General features: G+C 43.1%; 1 protein-coding gene across 1 annotated transcript; it reads right to left on the minus strand.

Annotated features, from left to right (window-relative positions):
• Positions 1–2,255: 2,255 nt before the first annotated feature.
• LOC118968111 (porimin-like) lies at positions 2,256–20,255 on the minus strand. The gene is given in 1 exon segment (XM_073235910.1): positions 2,256–20,255. A coding segment is annotated over 1 exon segment (792 nt). The 5' UTR covers positions 10,842–20,255; the 3' UTR covers positions 2,256–10,049.
• Positions 20,256–20,278: the final 23 nt, after the last annotated feature.

Genomic DNA, 20,278 nt, shown 5'->3' on the forward strand with positions numbered 1-20,278 from the left:
CCGCTGCCCAGGCTGTCCCCTGCGAGGTGCAGAACCCCCTGGGAGATGTAGTCCCGCTGCGCGCGCGCGCGTCGGAAGACGGCAGGTCCTGAAGCCACACTGTGCAGCTAGGGGTCGCCGCGCTAAGGGGCGGGCGGCGCGGGCCAGCCGACAGCGGAGGGATGGCCCAATCGATGAACTTGACCCGTTTTCTTCAAAATCCTTGATATATCCGGAACACAGATCATCTAAACTTGGAAACAGTGGCGGAAAGCTTAGCAAAAACCTGGAGGACGTGGTGGAGAGAATAGATAAGTTTTCAACACTAGGACGAGGACAGCAATAATAGAGAGGTTTTGTTTATTGACCTGTAGGACTTACTATGCATAATTTCTCATTTTAACAATAATATAAAAATATACAGACAGCAGATGTAGAGATGAAAGGGGAGATGACTCATCCTACCGTTCTCAGGCAAGAAGCGTCAGCATCCTGCATGAAAAATTTCTTCCCGATTTTTTCATTGCATTTTTCACATTAGTGCATTCATTTTGACGCACAATTTTAAAACATTTATTGCACAATTTAAAAATATTTCATACATACACAAAAGTAGAGAGACTAGTCTAATGACCACCATACCAGTCATTACTCAACTTCAACAATTAACCAACTCTCTATACCTGCACCTATGTCGCCCTCTCCTGAACATTAAATACCATACATCATATGATTTCACCAGTAAGCATTTCAGAATGCATCTTCGAAAGGCAAGCATTCCCTTTTTAAAACATATTCCCAAACTATCACCTCCCCCCCCCAAAAAAAATCAACAGTACTATTTCCTAATATCATCAAACGTCAAATGGTTACGTTTCCCTTATTGGCCTGTAAATGTCATTTTTTAAACAACAGTTTGAATTGAGATCCAGACTACACATTGCAACTGGTTAAAAAATCTCTTAAATCTCCTTAATTCTATGGTTTCCCTCTTTCTCTCTTTTTCGCTTGCAATCTCTTTAATGTCCTTTTCATTTCTTTTCTTTCTCGGTTTCCGAAGAAACCAGATAGTTTGTCCTGTAGTTTGCCCCAGTCTGGATTTCACATGGCATTGTTTTAACAACTGCCTTTTGGATTTCACATGGCATTGTTTTAACAACTGCCTTTTGCCTTCTTTGTTCTCTGCATCTTGGTAGGTAGAGCTAAAAGATCTGATCAGATCAGGTTTGATTTTTTTTTCTTTGACAAGACTACTTATGTGGTGGTATTGTGTACGAGGAGAATCATAATGCCTGCTTGTCTCTCATTTTGTGATGTTTGCAGCCATTGATGATCATTGCATTGATTAGGGTTGGTCAATGGTAATACCATCAGCATCTATTAGTTGTAATACCCATAAGAGGAATGTCCTTTAATTGACTAATTGATTACATGAGGTACACTTCATATAAGAAAGTCAGGGTAACTGCCTAACTTTACCTGTAGCAGTTTTCAAAGTAATTAATCAGTTCCCTAGTATCTTCCAATTGATCAATGAAGTTCTTATCATCATTATGAACACATTTTAAATCTATCATTATGAGAACATGGATTTAAACACATTTGTTCTCTTTCAATCCACTAGTTTTTATATTACTTGATGCTTTTATTTTCCTGTCTTTGGCCGGTGGGTGCCTGCCTATTCAAGTTGGCACCTGAGTCCTTTAGAAAAATGATGTTTCCTTGTTTTCTAGTATGACAAGATGTTCTAGGCTCATTGCAATTTTTTAAAACACTTTATTGAATATAATTGACATATATACAGTTTACATGTATTCAGAGTAAACAGTATTATAATTTGACATGTGCTGTACATTGCACAAGATAGTCAACATATATCCATAACCCAAGAGATTTCTCCTGCTTCTTTGCTATCCTTACCTCTTGCCCTTTCTTTTCCTTCCCCTCCCCAAGCAATCTCTGATCTGCTTTCTGTCATTACAGATTAGTTTGGATCTTACAGAATTTTTTATTAAGGTATTATTGATATACACTCTTAAGAAGGTTTCACATGAAAAAACAATGTGGTCACTACATTTACCCATATTATCAAGTCCCCACCCATACCCCAATGCAGTCACTGTCCATCAGTGTAGTAAGATGCCACAGATCCACTATGTCCCTTCTCTGTGCTACACTGTTTTCCCCGAGATCCCCCACACGATGTGTACTAAACATAATACCCCTCAATCCCCTTCTCCCTCCCTCCCCACCCGCCCTCCCACACCCCTCCCCTTTGGTAACCACTAGTTCCTTCTTGGAGTCTCTGAGTCTGCTGCCATTTTGTTCCTTCAGTTTTGCTTCGTTGTTATACTCCACAAATGAGGGAAATTATTTTGGCACTTGTCTTTCTCCGCCTGGCTTATTTCACTGAGCATAATGTCCTCCAGCTCCATCCATGTTGTTGCCAAAGGTAGGATTTGTTTCTTTCTTATGGCTGAATAGTATTCCATTGTATTTATGTACCACATCTTCTTTATCCATTCATCTACTGATGGACACAGGTTGCTTCCATATCTTGGCTATTGTAAAAAGTGCTGCAATAAACATAGGGGTGTACATGTCTTTTTGAATCTGAGACGTTGTATTCTTTGGGTAAATTCCAAAGAGTGAGATTTCCGGGTCAAATGGTATTTCTATTTTTAGTTTTTGCAGGAACCTCCATATTGCTTTCCATAATGGTTGAACTAGCTTACATTCCCACCAGCAGGGTAGGAGGGTTCCCCTTTCTCCGCATCCTCGCCAGCATTTGTTGTTCTTAGTCTTTTTGATGCTGGCCATCCTCACTGGTGTGAGGTGATATCTCATTGTGGTTTTAATTTGCATTTCCGTGATGATTAGTGATGTGGAGCATCTTTTCATGTGCCTGTTGGCCATCTGAATTTCTTCTTTGGAGAACTGTCTCTTCATAACCTCTCCCCATTTGTTAATCGGGTTATTTGCTTTTTGGGTGTTAAGGTGTGTAAGTTCTTTATGTATTTTGGATGTTAAACCGTTGTCAGATATGTCATTTACAAATATATTCTCCCATAGTGTAGGATGCCTTTTTGTTCTGTTGATGGTGTCCTTTTCCGTACAGAAACTTTTTAGTTTGATGTAGTCCCATGAGTTCATTTTTGCTTTTGTTTCCTTTGTTCAAGATGCGTTCAGGAAGAAGTTGCTCCTGCTTATATTCAGGAGATTTTTGCCTATGTTGTCTTCTAAGAGTTTTACGGTTTCATGACTTACATTCAGGTCTTTGATACATTTTGAGTTTACTTTTGTGTATGGGGTTAAACAATAATCCAGTTTCATTCTCTTGCATGTAGCTGTCCAGTTTTGCCATCACCAGCTGCTGAAGAGGCTGTAATTTCCCCATTGTATGTCCATGGTTCCTTTATCATATATTAATTGACCGTATATGGTTGGGTTTATATCAGGGTTCTCTACTCTGTTCCATTGGTCTATGGGTCTGATTACTGTGGCTTTGTAGTAGAGCTTGAAGTTGGGGAGCATAATCCCCCATTTTATTCTTCTTTCTCAGGATTGCTTTGGCTATTCGGGGTCTTTTGTGGATCCATATGAATTTTAGAATGATTTTCTCTAGGGTCTTATAGAAGTTTGTACAAATGGAATCATACGTGATGTTCTTTTTGTCTGGCTTCTTTTCTGCAGCATAATTATCTTGAGATTTGTCCATGTTGTGTGCGTTGTTGACTCCTTTTTATTACTGAGTCATATTCCATTATATGGTTATACAATTTATCCATTCACCTGCTGATGAACATTTAGCTTCCACTGTTTGGCCACTACACATAAAGCTGCTATAAACATTCGTGTATAGAACTCTGTATGGACATCAGTGTCAATTTCTCTAGGGTACCGACCTAGGAGTTGAACGTCTGAATCATACAGTCAGTGTATAGTTAACTATACTGCCAACCTGTTTTCCAAAATGGATGTACTATTTTACTTTCCCACCAGCAATATGACAGAATTAGTTCTTCCCCATCCTTGGTAAGGTTGTTCTTTATAAATTTAGCCATTTTCAAAGCTATGTAGTGGTATCTCATTGTGGTTTTAATTTGTATTTCCTTAATGACTAATATTGAGTATCTTTTCATGTGCTTACTTGCTATGACCATATCTTTTTGATGAGGTATCTGTTGGCCATTTTTAATTGGATTATTTTGTTTATTGTTGTGTTTTTAAGGTTCTTCTTATTTTCTGGATATAAGCTCCTTACTATATATGTGGCTGGTCTCTTCACTTGTGTTTTTCAAAGAGAAAAAGTTCTTAATTTTAATGAAGTCCTATTAACTGACTTTTTTTCCTTCTATGGTTCATGCTTTTGGTATCATACCTAAGAATTCCTCGCCTAGTCAAAGACGATAAAATTTTCTCCTATGTTTTCCAATAGAAATGTTATAGTTTTAGGTTTTGCATATAGGTCTCTAATCCATTTTGGGGGTTGACTTCTGTGTATAGTGTGATACGGTTTGAAGTTCTTTTTTTTCTTATTATTGTTCCAGCATCTGGAACACTTTGTTGAAAGTCTATTTTTTCCACTGAATTGCCTTGTGCACTTTTTTTAAAATTTTGGTACCATTAATCTACAATTACATGAACAACATTATGTTTACTAGGCTCCCCCCTTCACCAAGTTCCCCCTACATACCCCTTCACAGTCACTGTACATCAGCATAGTAAGATGCTATAAAATCACTACTTCTCTTCTCTGTGTTGCACAGCCCTCCCCGTTTTGTGCACCTTTGTTGAAAGTGAGTTCATATGTACACAAAATTTTGACTTCCTCTTTTTTTCACTCAACACAAGTGCTGGTAAGCATTGTCCACATGGGGAAAGGATATGTTAATGGGGCCCATAGAGGCAGAACCTGGAACAGAAATTCCCTGTCCTTCTTGAAAGTGTCCTGTACCGTGCCCTTCAGGGCTACCTTTGTCCTCATTCACCTCCGCCTCCTTGCTCAGAGATTACCTTATTTTCCCATAAAACCATAGCTTCTGGAGTATAGCTCCATTTTCATCAGTTTTGTGGACTGACCGTTACCTCTCTCCAGATTCTCTCTTCAGCCACGGAGATCTTTGGGTCTACTTGGTTCCCCTGGACTAGAACAAGCCCACATTTTAGCATCAGTCTGTCTCCCAGGGGCCATTTAACAGATAAGCCAGCAGGACTTTTGCCCATAGGCTAATCATAGAGTGAGTTAGATTCAGGGAACCATAGACGATGAAAATTGGGAAGACTCATGGCCAGGGAGGGCCCAGACAAGCCAGGCGATGTGCCCACGTCCCTCAACATCAGATGTCAACTTCATAGCCAAGCTGAAATGAGATTAGTGGCAGGTATTCCTGGGCTTATATCGTGGTTCTAGTTTTTGCATATTTGAAATCTGGTCATTTCATTTGAAGTTAAATACACTAAGTAAATCATATCATGTGAAATGAGAAACTGAAAAAAAGGTTCCCGTCAACTTGGGGAAGTGAATCCTTCTGTGACCTCATCACCATTTACCCTCAACAGACCTACTAAAATCATTTGGACTTCCCCTGCCTCCTGCCTCCTCAGAGGAAGTAAATACCTCGTTGGCCTTGACCAAATAGAGTCGGTATTTATCAGCTGCCTAAGCCAATGATCTTTTTGATCAGAGGTGAGAGAGTCTCTTACTGCTTGAGCGGGCTGCTCAGCCATGCCAGCCGAAGAAGCCTGAGAGCCAGGAGGTGGTTTGCTGTGGCCCTTTGGCGAAGTGCTCCTTTCTCTGGGCTACAGTTTTTCCATTTATAGATATTAAGGGGTTGGATGACAGGGTATCCAAGCCTGCCTCTGTACCTCCACGGGTCTAAAAATTATGCATTTTTACTTAGCATCCCAAGGGCTCTCAACTTCAGCCGATACAAGAATCATTTGGGGTGCTTGTTAAAAAATGCAGATTACTCCCCCCAAAGGGAAATGCATCCTGATCAAACAGGTCTGGCACACGGCCTGGGAACAAGCATTTTGGTTAGTGGACTACATTTGGAGAGACACGGAACTGGGGATACACATCGCAGCTGATCCTCCGAGGCTGCCTTTGTTTCTAATTTCCTGTGTCCCAGGATGAGATGAAGGGCCTCTATTTCCCATCATTTTCTTCCCCATCAAATATTGAGGGTCTGCATAGCCAGACATTGTTTCAGATGTTGGGATACAGCAATAAACAAATCAAAATTCCCTCCATCTTGGAGCTTTCTTGCACTTAGTACTATGTATCTAAGATTCCTCCACATTGCTTCATGCTTGGTAGCTCATTTCACTTTAGCCCTAAATAACAGTCCATTGTCTGGATGTACCACACAGTTTGTTTACCTATCCACCTACTGGAGGACATGTTGGCTGCTTCCATGTTTTAGCAATTATGAACAAAGCTTCTATGAATATCTATGTGTAGGTTTCTGCATGGATGTAAGTTTCCATCCTTTTTATTTGCTTATTTACTTTTTTAAACTTTAGGGCTCTAAGGTTGAGAAAATCATGAAAAACCAACTGTTGGAGGGTTCTGGAGGAAGTTCTGGTAGGCGGCAGTGGCCAAAGATAGAGACACTTCTGACCCAGTTCCTTTTTCTCTTCTTTCACATTCACTCAGCAAATGACTCAAACACCAGTGAACAAACCAAGAAGAAAAAAGAAAGAAAGAGGATTCACTGTCCAGTAACTTTCAAGAGCTGATTTCTTATGCATTTCAACTTTCTTCAGTTGCTGTTCTCAGCAGAGGCAAATGTCAAGAAGCTATAGGGAGTGTCACTGTCAGCTCAAAGAGAAAGGTTCCAAAGTTCGCTTGAGGCTTCCAGCTTTCTGGCCTTCAGCATTCGGTTCTCTCTGACCAGATCATGCATCTTTGTGGGTGACAATACCTCACCCATCAGCCGCTTCTGAGCTTCCCTCAGAAGGTGTTCCCCTCAAGGCTGTGTCTGTGGGAGGCCGTTCTTTACTCGCCACCAAATGCACAGAGGGTGAGAGTAGCTACAGCTCTATCACCGAGGAAGGGCTGGTGTGCCCCACGTCAATCACAGACCACGTCTCCTTCCTCCACGAGTTCCGGCCCCATCAGACTCAGGAATGACTACTTCTGGGAACCTCAAATTGGCATGTGAAGTTGACGATAAAAAGATGAACAACTCAGTAAACAAGTTAAGCAAGAGATTTGAACACACATTTCACAAAGAAAGGTACAAATGAGCAACAAGCAAGCAAAAAAAGTGCTCAACAGCATTAGTCAAAAGGAAGTGCAGATTAAAAGCACGACGAGAATCACCAGAAGGGACAAAACTGAAAAGACTGATCACACGAAACGAATTCTCTGAGCGAAGCTCTGGGGCACCTGGAATTCTCATGGTAGAAACACGAGGGAAAAGGTCAGGCAGTTTCTTATTAAGTTAAACATCTATGCACCTCTGACCCCATAATTCCAAGTCTAGGTGGAATTCACCAAAGAGAAATGAAAACACATTTACTAAAAGATCTGTATGAGAATGATTATTGCAGCTAAAATGGGAAAGAGCTTAGATGTCCATCAGCAGAGCCCCACATGATGTAGTGCACCCACTATACCATGGTGTCCTTTGCTGTACAGAAGCTTTTTAGTTTGATATAGTCCCACTTGTTCATTTTTGCTTTTGTTTCCCTTGCCCAAGGAGATATGTTCATGAAGAAGTTGCTCATGTTTATATTCAAGAGTTTTTTTTTTGAGAACAAAATTTTATTCTAAAAATAGATCTCAGTAACAATGAAATACACCAAAAGATGGTCATTATAGTAAAAAGAAAGGTAACAGGAATTTGCTTTACATTTTTTTTCTGAAAAAATACAAGATTATACTGTCAGTATATCTGAATTATTCATCTTATGGATTAACCAAAGAAATTTTAAAATCATAGACTGGATTCTGCCTGATATTTAGATGTAGATCTGGATAATTGCTTTTATCTTCAAGTAAATATATTTTTAAGGAATGAGAACAAAATTGAACATTTGCTTAAGTAAGTATAATTAAGGATATGAATTTATGCTTGGGAAATACTGGTTGGCATCATCATTTCCCTCAACTTTTGTAGATAACCAAAAAAATTGCATCAAAGTACTCCTACTTGAAAGTAACAAATTATACAACTTATATACAAAGAAAAGACATAACTAAAGTATTTCAAACCCAAAGCACAGGCGACCTTAAAGGCATATAATCAGATTCAGTACTTAAGAAGTGGTTTTACTTCTTCAAAGTGCTAACAAACAAATATTCAAGAAAATTTCAGGCCTGTACTTTCAGCACTTGAAATACTGAAATGTCAAGAATGCAGGAGACAAAACAAGTGAAAGTTAGAAGGCCCTGGTCACTATAAAACATACCTTAAGTACGTTTTGTGAAAGGACAGCAAATAGGGCTAATTTAGCAACATACAACTCAGCTACTGGCCCACCTCTCTTTTCAAATTAATGTAAACACATGTGGTTCATAGTTCCTGCACACTACATGTGTCACATTACACTTTACAACCATATTTTGGATAATTCTTATTCACATTCGTCACTTTAACTGGCCATAATGCAGAGTAAGTAGAAATCTTTTTATATAATATTCCTGACCTATGGCATCCTCTGAAAATCAAAAGCTGATTACAAGTTACATTAATTCCTATGAAACATAGGTACATATTTGTTAGGACATCTTGGCTCTTGGATTGTCAAAAATTGGTGTGACTTCGTAGGACTAAATACTTTTGTCAAAACCTGACCCTGCGTTTTGAGTGCTGTAAAAATAAACTGTAAAACAGAACACAGTCCAAAATAATTTGGCTAATATTGGTGTCCCTACAATACTGTGATTTTTCCATCTGTTAACATAATGTCTCTTCAATAAGTGGAGAGTGGTCTGAAGAAAAACCAAATAAAGATGCAGAAAGTTTCTGTCTAAAGAATTCCTGTTTGAAAACTTCATGTGAATTTATTCCAAAAACACCGGTATTTTAGTATAAAAATTGTGTTTCTCCAATCCTTGAGTAAAATCAGCAGTGTGTGAAAATGCAGCATTTTCATCCTGTAGGTTTAGTAGCCTGAGGGGAACCGACAATCCCTGGTTTGACAAACTACATTAACCTACAGTTCCAAGTATAGTTCTAAATGTTCTGGAAATCATCTAAGAGTTTAAGTTAGACGTGTTTGCACTAAACATTTGTAGATCTTGAAAGCAGCTCTACATCTCTTAAAAATATTTACCAAGTATATGAATATGAAATACCATATTCATGAATATGAATACCAAGTAGCTGAATATGAAATAAAGCAATTTCCAGTGGTGACAATATTCTCCCAGTAGCAAATAACCTAACTTTTTAGTACTAATAACAACTATGTCTTTGTCATGTTAAACATCACAATTCACTGAAATCACAGAAGAAAAAAGTTATATCAACTGCTATTGAAAGCTCAAAAGAACTTAATAAAAAATACAGGCTAACAAGACTAAGCCCAGGTATTGTTTCTGGCTTTGATTTGGGGGGACTAGGGGAATCCTAAACCAAGTACTCAGCTTGAAAACATAAAATATTGATGCTTAAGGCTGATTTACTTGTATAATTTCTCTTGTGTGGCACTAGTAATTAGGGTATATCCGACTCTGAACAGCATTAGTTCTTTGCACAACAAAGGTACTCAAAACTCCTAAATGCACTGAGAAACTCCTTATGTGGATGCCCACATGACAGTGCGCCCTTCAGTGATGAGGTCTCCCAATCACTAGCCCTGACTAATGCCACAAAAAAAATGGGACAAAACTTGTCATACTACATATTTCCTTAGAGTGAATATAACTCTTCCAGTAACTATGCTCTGGATATTCATTAAGAAACCCAAACCAAACCTTTTTTACCTTTAGTAATCATCACAGATCTTTACATATTTATATAATGCGTTGTATATTATATGCATTGCCTGTTTATATTATTTTCAAGAACAGAATATTGTTTTAAATAATCAGCCAGTTAACTGACAGGGCCGCATCAGTCACGCTCTCCACTGGTCCTGGGGTTTCCTTGAATGATGGCATCATGTCCATCAATGGCTCTATACCGAATACCTCCTCTTGAATAATACATTTTGCATCCAGTGTGAAGAACAGATAGAACTCCCAGTGTTAATACAATACCACCAACAGAGCTGCCAGAGTCAAACTCCGATCCTTTATTTTCTTTAGAATTAATAGTAGCTGTGATTGTTACTGATGAAGAAATAGATGTCACTGAACTATTGTGGGTTGTGGTTACCTGGACGTGTTTTGTGAAGCACTTGTTATCTTGGGTGTAGACTTTGAGGTGATGAAAGTTGTATTTGTTGAGACTCCTGGTGTTGTCATTTTAGATGTTGCTGTGGATTTCAAGGTAGTGACTGTCACATTCTTTAAGACCGAGGAAACTGGAGTTGTAGATGGTTTTGCTCTGGGTGTCAAGGGTGACTGTCACATTCTTTGAGACTAAAGAAACTGGAGTTGTTGATGGTTTCACAATGTTATTGGAAGATCCAGTTGTGTGGCTGGTAGTCCCTGTTGGCTTAGCACTGGAGTTTGCTAGAAGCACAGGGTTCTTTGTGTTGGCAGATCCCTCAAGGTCCCTACTGACCTCGGTGGCCTTCAGCAGTGCCAGCACCAGCAGCACCCCCAGAATCAGCACTGCCCAGCCGCTTCGTGCACTGAGTCCCATTGTTCTGAGCGCAGGACACAGTGGCCTTGTGGGTCCCCGACCGAAGCACAGGCTGCGCAAGCAGGAGTGGCCCCTCCATGCACCAACACCGCCCATGCCACCTGCCCCTCAATCTATATTCAAGAGAGTTTTGCCTATATTTTCTTCTAAGTCTTTATGGTTTCATGACTTACAATCAGGTTTTGATCCATTTCAAGTTTCTTTTTGTGTATGGAATTGGACAGTAATCCAGTTTTATTCTCTTACATGTAGCTGTCCAGTTTTGCCAACATCAGCTGTTGAAGAGGCTGTTATTTCCCCATTGTATATCCATGGTTCCTTTATCATATATTAATTGACCATACATTCTTTGGTTAATATCTGGACTCTCTGTTCTGTTCCACTGGTCTGTGGGTCTGTTCTTGTGCCAGTACCAAATTGTCTTGATTACTGTGGCTTTGTAGTAGTTTGAAGTTGGGGAGTAAGATCCCCTGTTTCATTCTTCTTTCTCAGGATTGCTTTGGCTATTTGGGGTCTTTTGTGGTTCCATATGAGTTTTAGAACTATTTGTTCCAAGTCGTTGAAGAATGCCGTCTGTATTTTGATAGGGATTGCATTGAATCTGTAGATTGCTTTAGGCAGGATGGCTGTTTTGACAATACTAATTCTCCCTAGCAAAGAGCATGGGATCAATTTCCATTTATTAGTGTTCTCTTTAATTTCTCTTAAGAGTGTCTTGTAGTTTTCAGGGTATAGGTCTTTCACTTTCTTGGTTAGGTTTATTCCTAGGTATTTTATTCTTTTTGATGTCTATATTTTGAAAAAAAATTCACATATAAGTTGACCTGTGTGGTTCAAACCTGTGTTGTTCAAGGGTCAACTATATAAAATTTGCCATTCCAACCATTTATAAGTATACAATTCAGTGGCATTAATTCCAATGTTGTGCAACCACATACCCCTATTTCTGAAACTTTTTCATCACTCTAAATAGAAACTCTGTGCCCTCTAAGCAATGACTCCCCATTCTCTCCTCCTCCTGGCCTCTGGTAACCTCTGCTCTACATTCCATCTCTGTGGGCTTACCTCTTCTAGATATTCGTGTAAGTGGAACCATATAACATTTGTCCTTTTGTGTCTGGTTTATTTCACTTACCATAATGCTTTCATGGTTCATCCACATTGTAGCATTGATATTGGAGCATCATTCTTTATATAGCTGAATAATATTCATTTTGCATGTATTTACTACATTCGGTTTATGTATTTCTCTCTTCATGGACAAAGGTGGTTTCCAGCATTTGGCCATTGTGAATAATGCTGCAGCAAACATTGGCATATGAGTTATCTGTTTGAATCCCTATTTTCAGTTATTTCAGGTATATGCCTAGGAATACATGGTAATTCTATATTTAGCTCTTTGAGGACTCACCAAACTGCTTTCCAAAGCAATTTTGCATTCATACCAGCAATGTGTAAGGGTTTCAGTGTCTCCACATCATAATCAAGGCTTATTTGCTATTTTTTTGATGGCATGATCTTGTACATACATAATGCTCCCTTCTTTTCCCCTCAGCATCTCTCTGAAGACTTTCCTGACCCCATCTAATTAGGACTGTGGTCCCCCTCAGCAGCCCCTTGCTTCCACCAATCCTGGGATAGATCATTGCTCAGGGTCCTGCACATGCCTTGAACTCCCTGAAGGTTGGTATTTGGTAATTTTCTTATTCATCTCTCTGCATATTGCAGAATTCCCTTCCTTTTTAAAGGCTGAATAGTATTCCATTGTGTATGTGCTACATTTTCCTTATCCATTCATCTACTGAGAGACACTTAGATTTTTCCGTATCTTGGCTACTATGAGTAATTCTTCAGTAAACATGGGAGTTCACATATCTCTTTCAGATCCTAATTTCAGTTATTTTGGATAAATACCCAGAAGTGGGATTGCTGGACTATATGGTAGTTCTATTTTTAATTTTTTGAGGATCCTCCATACTATTTTCTTTTCCACATCCTTATTTTTGCCTCTTAAAAAAAATAATAGCCATTCTGGTGTGACATTTTTAAGTTCTGAAAAAAGTAATTTCTCCCTCCAGGTTACTTTTCTCAGGCTACAAAGCATTTCAAAGAGCAACTTCATGGTCAGAAAGTGTTTGTTAAAGGACTTATATCCCTGACTCAGAACAAAATGTTTTCAGTTTTGTTCAAATAAGATTTTTGAACAGATTTAAACAGATTTCATTACAGGAATAATCAAGTGTCTCATCTCAAGACAGCCCCTCCATTTCTCGGCCTCAGTCATTTGCTAAGTGAATTTTGTGAGCCTGGTTCCAGTGCGGGGAGGCCTAGAAGCAGTGCTGGAATCTGCTCAGAGCTTGCCTAGTCATGGGGTTTAAACATGAGGTTTACACACAGTTTTGTCCATATGAGATCAAATGCCAAACTACTTCAAACAGTCTGATAACTGAGTAGGGATGAGAGATAAAAATGTGTATAGAGAAATCAATACCTTCCCATATACAAAACCACGAGTTAGATGATAGGATGGAAGAGTAGGTCTGATTTTAAATGTCAACAAAACAGATAAAATATCTGGGATAAGACAAGAAACATGCAAAATCTCCATGAGGAAAACCTTGAAACGTTTCCGAAGGATGTGGACTGGAAAGACATGCTGTGTTCGTGGATAGAAAGATCAGCATCGTAAAGATGTCAGTTCTTCTGGAGGTAGTTTATAAATTTAATGATCCAAATAAAAACACCCCGAGGTTTTTCTTCTGGACCCAGACAAGCTGATTCTAAAGTTTACACTGAAAACATAAACAAGAAAAGCCAAGAGAACCTGAGAAGAGGAGGAATGTGGGAGGAATGGCCAATCTGACACCCAGACCAGCTGTTAAGCCTCAGGAACAAGCCCAGCATGCCTAGCAAGGGCCCACAGATGGACGGACAGACAGACAGAACAGAAAACCTGTCAACAGGAACCCTCCACAAGGAAACCCACTGGATAAAATGCATCCTTTCAAGTATGAAAGCTGATAATGGACCTTTTACTAAATATTAGCTGGACAACCAGGTAGCCATCCTGAAAAAAGAGAGGTGGGTCTAACTTCACCCTAGTCTCCAGGGTAGCCTTTAAATAGATAAAAGATTTCAACATAAAAATGAAAATATGGATGAATTCTGTGCCCACAATAAGAACAGGAATAGTGGATGGGCACACGGCTGACCAGGAGTGGGCTGGACTCAGAATGAACAACCAGGTGCGGGAGCCAGGCTTGATTCACCCCCATCATCCTGGGCAATCTTAGGGTAGTTTATCAACATAAGTTTCTTGATCTGAAGCTGAGAAAGGTTAACTTTTTACCTACCTGGTTATTCCCAAAACATCCAAGGCAACCTGTCCAGGGCCCCCTGAGTTTGGGATCCTAACCCTTGCTCTCCTGGCTGCAGACAAGATGGACCACCACTAGTTATGAAGCAGGGCATGGCTTGGTGGAGGCAAGACAAGAGGGGCCAGGGCCTCGGATCAGAGAGAACAGTGGACGCTGCCTAAAGCCAGGTGTGCTCAGAAGGGACTTTGGGGGTCAAGAGTTGGAGAATTGGAACAGACTGCAAAAGGCCTTGAACGCCAAGATCATTATCAGTACAGGACCCACTACATTTGACAGTTTGTTGAACACCTACATATACTATCATGTTGGATCCTCAGGCCAACCTGGCGACATTGGCCTGTTTTTTAAACAGGTGAACAAGGGATCAGAGGTTAAGGGCCCTGAGGTCACAAAGCCTGGAATAAAGCCCTGGGTCTCTGTGCCAATCTCTCTCGTGCCACACTCTTTCTCCTACATTATGCCACTCCTGAGGGTCAGGAGTCTGCATGTTGTCTTCTCAACACCTGGTAGTTGGGAAATGTTTCTCAACAGAATAGGGAGTGTGTGACAGGGCTGGATAGGAACAATCTGGATCAGCTGGGGCAAGAGGCAGGGTGGAGGAACAGGGGCCTGGACAAGGATGGCCTCGGGGAGTGGTTTCTTGCAGGAACATCCCTGGACACAAAGCTGCTCCAGCACTGGGCAAGCCTTCCTCAGCACTTGGCCCCAAATTCTGCGCTCTTCCCTCAAAGAGTGCAGAGTGTGTGGTGGGGTCTCATGTAAGGCCATGGCTTCAGGGCCATCTCCCCGCCCACAAGCCCCGATCCTGGGTTCCCTGCTCATCAGTCTCCTGAGTTACAGGTGGACACATTCTGCTGCTCCCAGACATTTGCCCAGACACCTCGAATTCCACCTGGCCAACCTTTCTCCCCAACCCCTTTCTCCCCTTCCCTAAGGGCTCCCTGTCGGTCAACAGCAACCACTGGCCTTCACATTGCTCAAACAAGGACCCTAAGAGTCATGGCCACCTTCCACAGTATAAGCCCTGAGAGCTGGGTTTTCTCTTTTTTGTAATGCAAGTGCCTGATTTAAGCTCTGATTCCCCAGCCCTTTACTTCAAAGAGGTGTCCAGTTCAGTGACAGCTATCTTGGCTCTCTCTGGAATAAACACATTGCCACAGGACCAGATAAAGAGCCAGTCCTACCCCCACCCCTCCCCAGCCTCTGTTTTAGAGATCTTGGTTGATTTTGATAACTCATCATGTGGGCCACGTGTTTTTTTTCTTCCTGCACTTTCACTTCCTGCTCTTATGGTTTAAATTCACCAATAAAGATTGAGCCCACAAAACCCTAGGCCCGCACCCTCAACCCCAATAAAAAGGGAAGCCCCAGATCTGCTCTCTCTCTCTACCTGCCACCTTGTGGTGTGGCCCAGGTGTGCTGTATAATTTCCAGGTTTGATAAGTAATAAACCTTTATTTATTCTAAGTTTCTGATGGTTGCTGGGGAAGGGCATCTTGCAATCACAGTTAAGAACCAAACAGGGCTGGTCCAGCCACATCAGTTATTGATAGGCTGAGACGGCACAAAACACCCTCCTTTTCCTTTACCTCCCAACCTGTCCTCCTAAATATGGCTCAAATCAACCAGCTTCTTTTTGCTCCCTGTTGCCAACTGCAACAGTCTCTTAGGCTGCCCCCTTTCTCCACTGCTCTGGCCAGAAGGGACCGTGTCTACTACTATGCTTCAAATCCTCAGGGTATGTTCTCATAAAACCTTGCACATGAATGCTTGTAATAGTCAAAGAGTGGACGCAACCCAAATGCCTGCCACTTTACAGTGGTTATTAACAAAATGTGGTGTATTCAAATGGAATAGTGTCCAGCCACGACAACGAATGAAATACTGACACTTGCCACCACTGCAGATATTATGCTGGGCGCAAGCCAGACACAAAAGGCCACAGTATGGTCCCATGTAAATGGTATGTCCAGAAAGGCAAATACAAAGAGTTAGAAAGTAGACTGATGGTTGCCAGGGGCCCAAAAGGGACTGGGGTTAAAATGGGAAGTGACTGATAATGAATACATGGGTTTTCTGGGGGGCGACAGAAATGTTCTGAAATTGATTGCATAATTTCACAAATAACACTCAACACCACTGAATGGTATGCTTTAAATGGGTGACTTGTGTGACAAATGAATTGTATCTCAATGAGGCTATCCTTTAAACAAATTCCCAGTCCAAGCCCCTAGGGCTCCTCACTTCCAGCCCCTTCCTATGGCTTACACGGCCCAGCCTCATCTGGCCTCTGCCCCTGCGCCAGCTTTTCCTTGGGCCCTGGTCTCCCTCTCTACACGCAGCTCTTTCTGGAACTTGAAGGTGGTCCTGCCCAGCACCTTGCCCGGAATACATTCCTTCACCGCCACAGAGCTACCATCCCATTGAGCCTTGAGCTCTGTTTATGCAGAGCCGTCTGGTCTTCCCTGGCCTCTGGAAAGGTGGGAGCTGCTTCTGAATGTCCCCCAAACCCCTACTCTCCCTTTAATTATGCCATTCCACCTGCTGAGGCATAATTTGGCTGCTCTCCCCACTGACCGTCAGGTTGGGAATGCTGGTGCCATGAGCCTCATTGATAGCAATGCCTGGGACATAAGTCAGATAGTATCATGGACACCCAGGGTGTTTCAGGCTCTCTTGTAGGTGTGAGGGATGCAACAGTGGCCAGGTCCCTGCCTTGAAGAGCTTACAGTCTGGTGGGGAAATGGGCAGAAAGACGGGCTGCACTCTGAGGGCTATGAGGAAAAACAGCTCAGCAATACACAGAAAGTGCCGGAGGGGAGGGGAATGCATCTCTGGAGGGATTCTCTGAGTGAGGACTCACATTTGAGCAGAGGCCTGAATGAACCACATGATGACCTCAACCTGCCCAGTGAGTGGACAAGGACACAAGATTGAGGGAGGGACAGATCATCAGAGAGTAATGGCTGGCTGTCAGCCTCGGGAGCAGCAGGCCAGAGTGGAGCTGGGCCCCAGGGTACTGCCAGCTCTGCAGAGGGCTGTGCGCGTGTCTGTCTTGTGACAGCTTTGAGTTTGCTGTCACCGCTGCTTCCTTATATTTAGGACATGATGGGCAGTTCCGTTTCCTCCTCCCAAACTTAACATTTTCAGCTAGGCCTTTCAAGTTTCTCCCTTCCTCACTGTTCCCCAGTGTGGCCCTGGATTGGGGGGAGGGTAACATCTGAAACGAAGAGCCCCTGATCCACGGTAAGTCAATGCTTCATTTCTCACTCACGTCAAGTGAAGCAGGTGAATGCCAGTAGTCCTCCCGGCTCTCCTGCATCCGGCAGACAAGGCAAGGGCGGCACAGGTCAGCTGGGCCAGAAGTGGTGCCTGTCACTCACATTCCAGGACTCCACTGCACGGCCACGTGGAACCACAAGGAGGCTGTCCCCCAGTCCAGCTGACTGGTGAGGAAAAAGAATCTGGCTGGGCAGTGCCACAGCCCCTCATGTCTTCCACTACCATGCCCATAGCAGCCTCTTCCTGGCTGTTGTCATTTGTTCTGTGCACCACTGCGATTCACGTCTTCCTAAAGCTCAGCTTTCTCCACGCCACTCATCTATACGAACTTGCACGTCAGCAGGGAGATGGTTCAGCCTGTGTCCCCACCCCCACCCGGGCTCTGGTCTCACTGCAGGCCACCCAGGCCTTTGGGCAGCCAGCCTGCAGACACTGCTCATCCCCACTCCACAGAGCTCCTCCGTGAACAGCCTACCACGCGGTGGGCCTATGTGTCCTATTCAAAGCAACCTCCCCCAAGCCCTGGTTGAGGTCCTACCTGCAGCCCCAACTGTGTTGTCTACACTTTCTGATTCTCTCCTATCAGCCTGCACAGCAACAGAACTGAAGAACGCCTTGCCATCAGGTGCAGGAGCAGCCTGAAGGAGGTCATTTCCAGTTTCAGGATGACTCAAAGCAGTGATGCCTGCAGTGCAGGAGTGGAAAGGGTAGCGGATGGCCTGGGGGAGGAGGATATAACCGGCTTCTCCACCGCCTCTATCAAGCAAGAGGTGCCTGCAGTTCCGGAGTCAGAAAACAACATGCATACCAGAATGGCTATCACACCAAGGGGAGTTCAACAAGCCTGAGAGGGAGCAACAGATAAAGGAGCATTCTGTGCCCTCTGACTTGCTAGCAAGGTTCAGGTCTGGGCCTCAAGCGTGCTGTACTCAAGACACAGCTGCTTCAGGTGGAGCTGGGGAGGCCCTGTTGCTCAGGGGCGCTGCCGTGACTGGGCTCTCCTGACCCTCATCCTAGACACATCTGACAAGGGGACGGAGTAATACTGACGACTCCTCGATGGAGACTAGGCCCTGTGCTGTTCCTTAGACATGCCAGAAGCAAGTCTTGGCAGACTGTCTCAATAACCCTTCTTGGATGGAAGACAGGATACCTTTTAAACTGTTTCAGAGTAGTGTTTGGAATGCTTTGAGCAGCGAAGTGGAACCATCAACACCAATATCCCCTCGTGTCATGTACCAGTGCTGTTGGTACACAGGACTGTACTCTTGCTTCCGTAAGAGGGATGAATAACCTAAGAAATGGAGGTAACTTGGGGTTTTATGCTAGCCATCTTGGAGTGAGCACTTTACTCGTTCACTTGAGGACTCCGGCTGGAGTGAGGGGCCTATAGACTGAGGGCTAAGCTTAAGAAGTCCCCAAATGCGCACACACTCAAGAGTGTGTACAATCTTTCCTTTGGCATAAAGTAGGGCTCAGATCTGGGGACTTTGTATCACATGTTAAGACAGCATCAGGAGTGAAATACTTCCTAGTGCCCAAATACAACCCCACTTTCACTTTTCCTAGTTTTCCAGGCCCTCTGGTAGAGCAAGAAGTTCCGATATGAAGGTCACCTACAGTGAGCAGGTCAAAGGGACAAGTCAAAGACAGGCGACCACTGTGCCCCTTGCCCTTCTCCTTCCACATGCAACCCTGTAGCACTTCGTGGGTGGTGTCACCACTGTCCCCTCCGCAATTGTGTGAACAAATGCCCAGGCTCCAGCTGCTGCAGGGCCACCCTGAGGAGCGAGGCAGGTGGAACGAGCCGCAGCCCCTCACTACCTGTCATTAAATGTGGCTGAGCTATCCTGGGCTGGTGTCCCAAAGACACTTCCATCCAGACAGCTCTCCAGGAATTACAGATTCATGGCTGGAGTGAGATACAATCACCAAGAAATCTGTGATCTAACTTCCCAAAAGCAGGAATTTCCCCATCACTTCTGTAGTTTTTCTGAGGCCAGACTCAAGGAACAAAAAGCCTCAGTGAGGTTGACACTCACTGGTAAGTTGCTCCATTCTGGAAACGTCTGCGCAGCTTCTGAGTAGCCAGCATAGGTGCCCTGAGATCAGCAGCACCCAGCGGGACAGTGCTGGGCCAAGTTCCTCATCACACATGGTCGCTGCAGAGGAAGGGAGAACTGAAACCCACATCCAGGCAGAGTAGCCACAAATGACGTGGTATGTGGAGCTCCACTTAAGAACTGTGCCAGGAATGCAAGTGGAAATCCCTCTGGTTTAGTTCTGCTGCTCAGTTGTGCTCTAAACCACTCCTATTTGGCCTCCTACAACCGCTGTATGAGGTTAGGCCTAGTCTCACCCTAGAAGCGGCCTGAGCCCACACGAGCATGCTTCAGTTCCCCAGCACATGGAGGCTGCTTCTACACATCATTCTATCCGGTCCGTACTTAATGGGGCAGGGAAGAGGGTTAGGGAGGGGAGACAGGGCAGAAGGGAGGGGATGAGAGCCAGCCAACAAAACTCTGGACCCAGACCAGAGTCTCCCAAGTCTGGTGTATGGTTTCTGTCAAACAACAGGCACTGTCCGGGCCCTCAACCACAATCTTGGGAGTATCTGAGGGTGAGATTTGGGGATCTGCACTGCAAACAAGCTCCCCAGCGATTCTGAAGAGCAGCTGCGTAGTACCAGGTATAACTCATACATACTTAAGAACATATGAGTAGTGAGCATCAGTACTTCAGGGACCCAGCACGATCCACACGCTCCCCCAGGGGCCGGGTGAGCCAGAAAACAGGACACACGAGTTCTGACTCCCTGACCTAACACCTGATACTTGTTAAGTTTTTAAGTAAGGTGAGGAGAAAAAAAGAAAA

This window comes from Manis javanica, chromosome 4 (genome assembly GCF_040802235.1).
Source record: "Manis javanica isolate MJ-LG chromosome 4, MJ_LKY, whole genome shotgun sequence".
Classification (NCBI taxonomy): domain Eukaryota; kingdom Metazoa; phylum Chordata; class Mammalia; order Pholidota; family Manidae; genus Manis; species Manis javanica.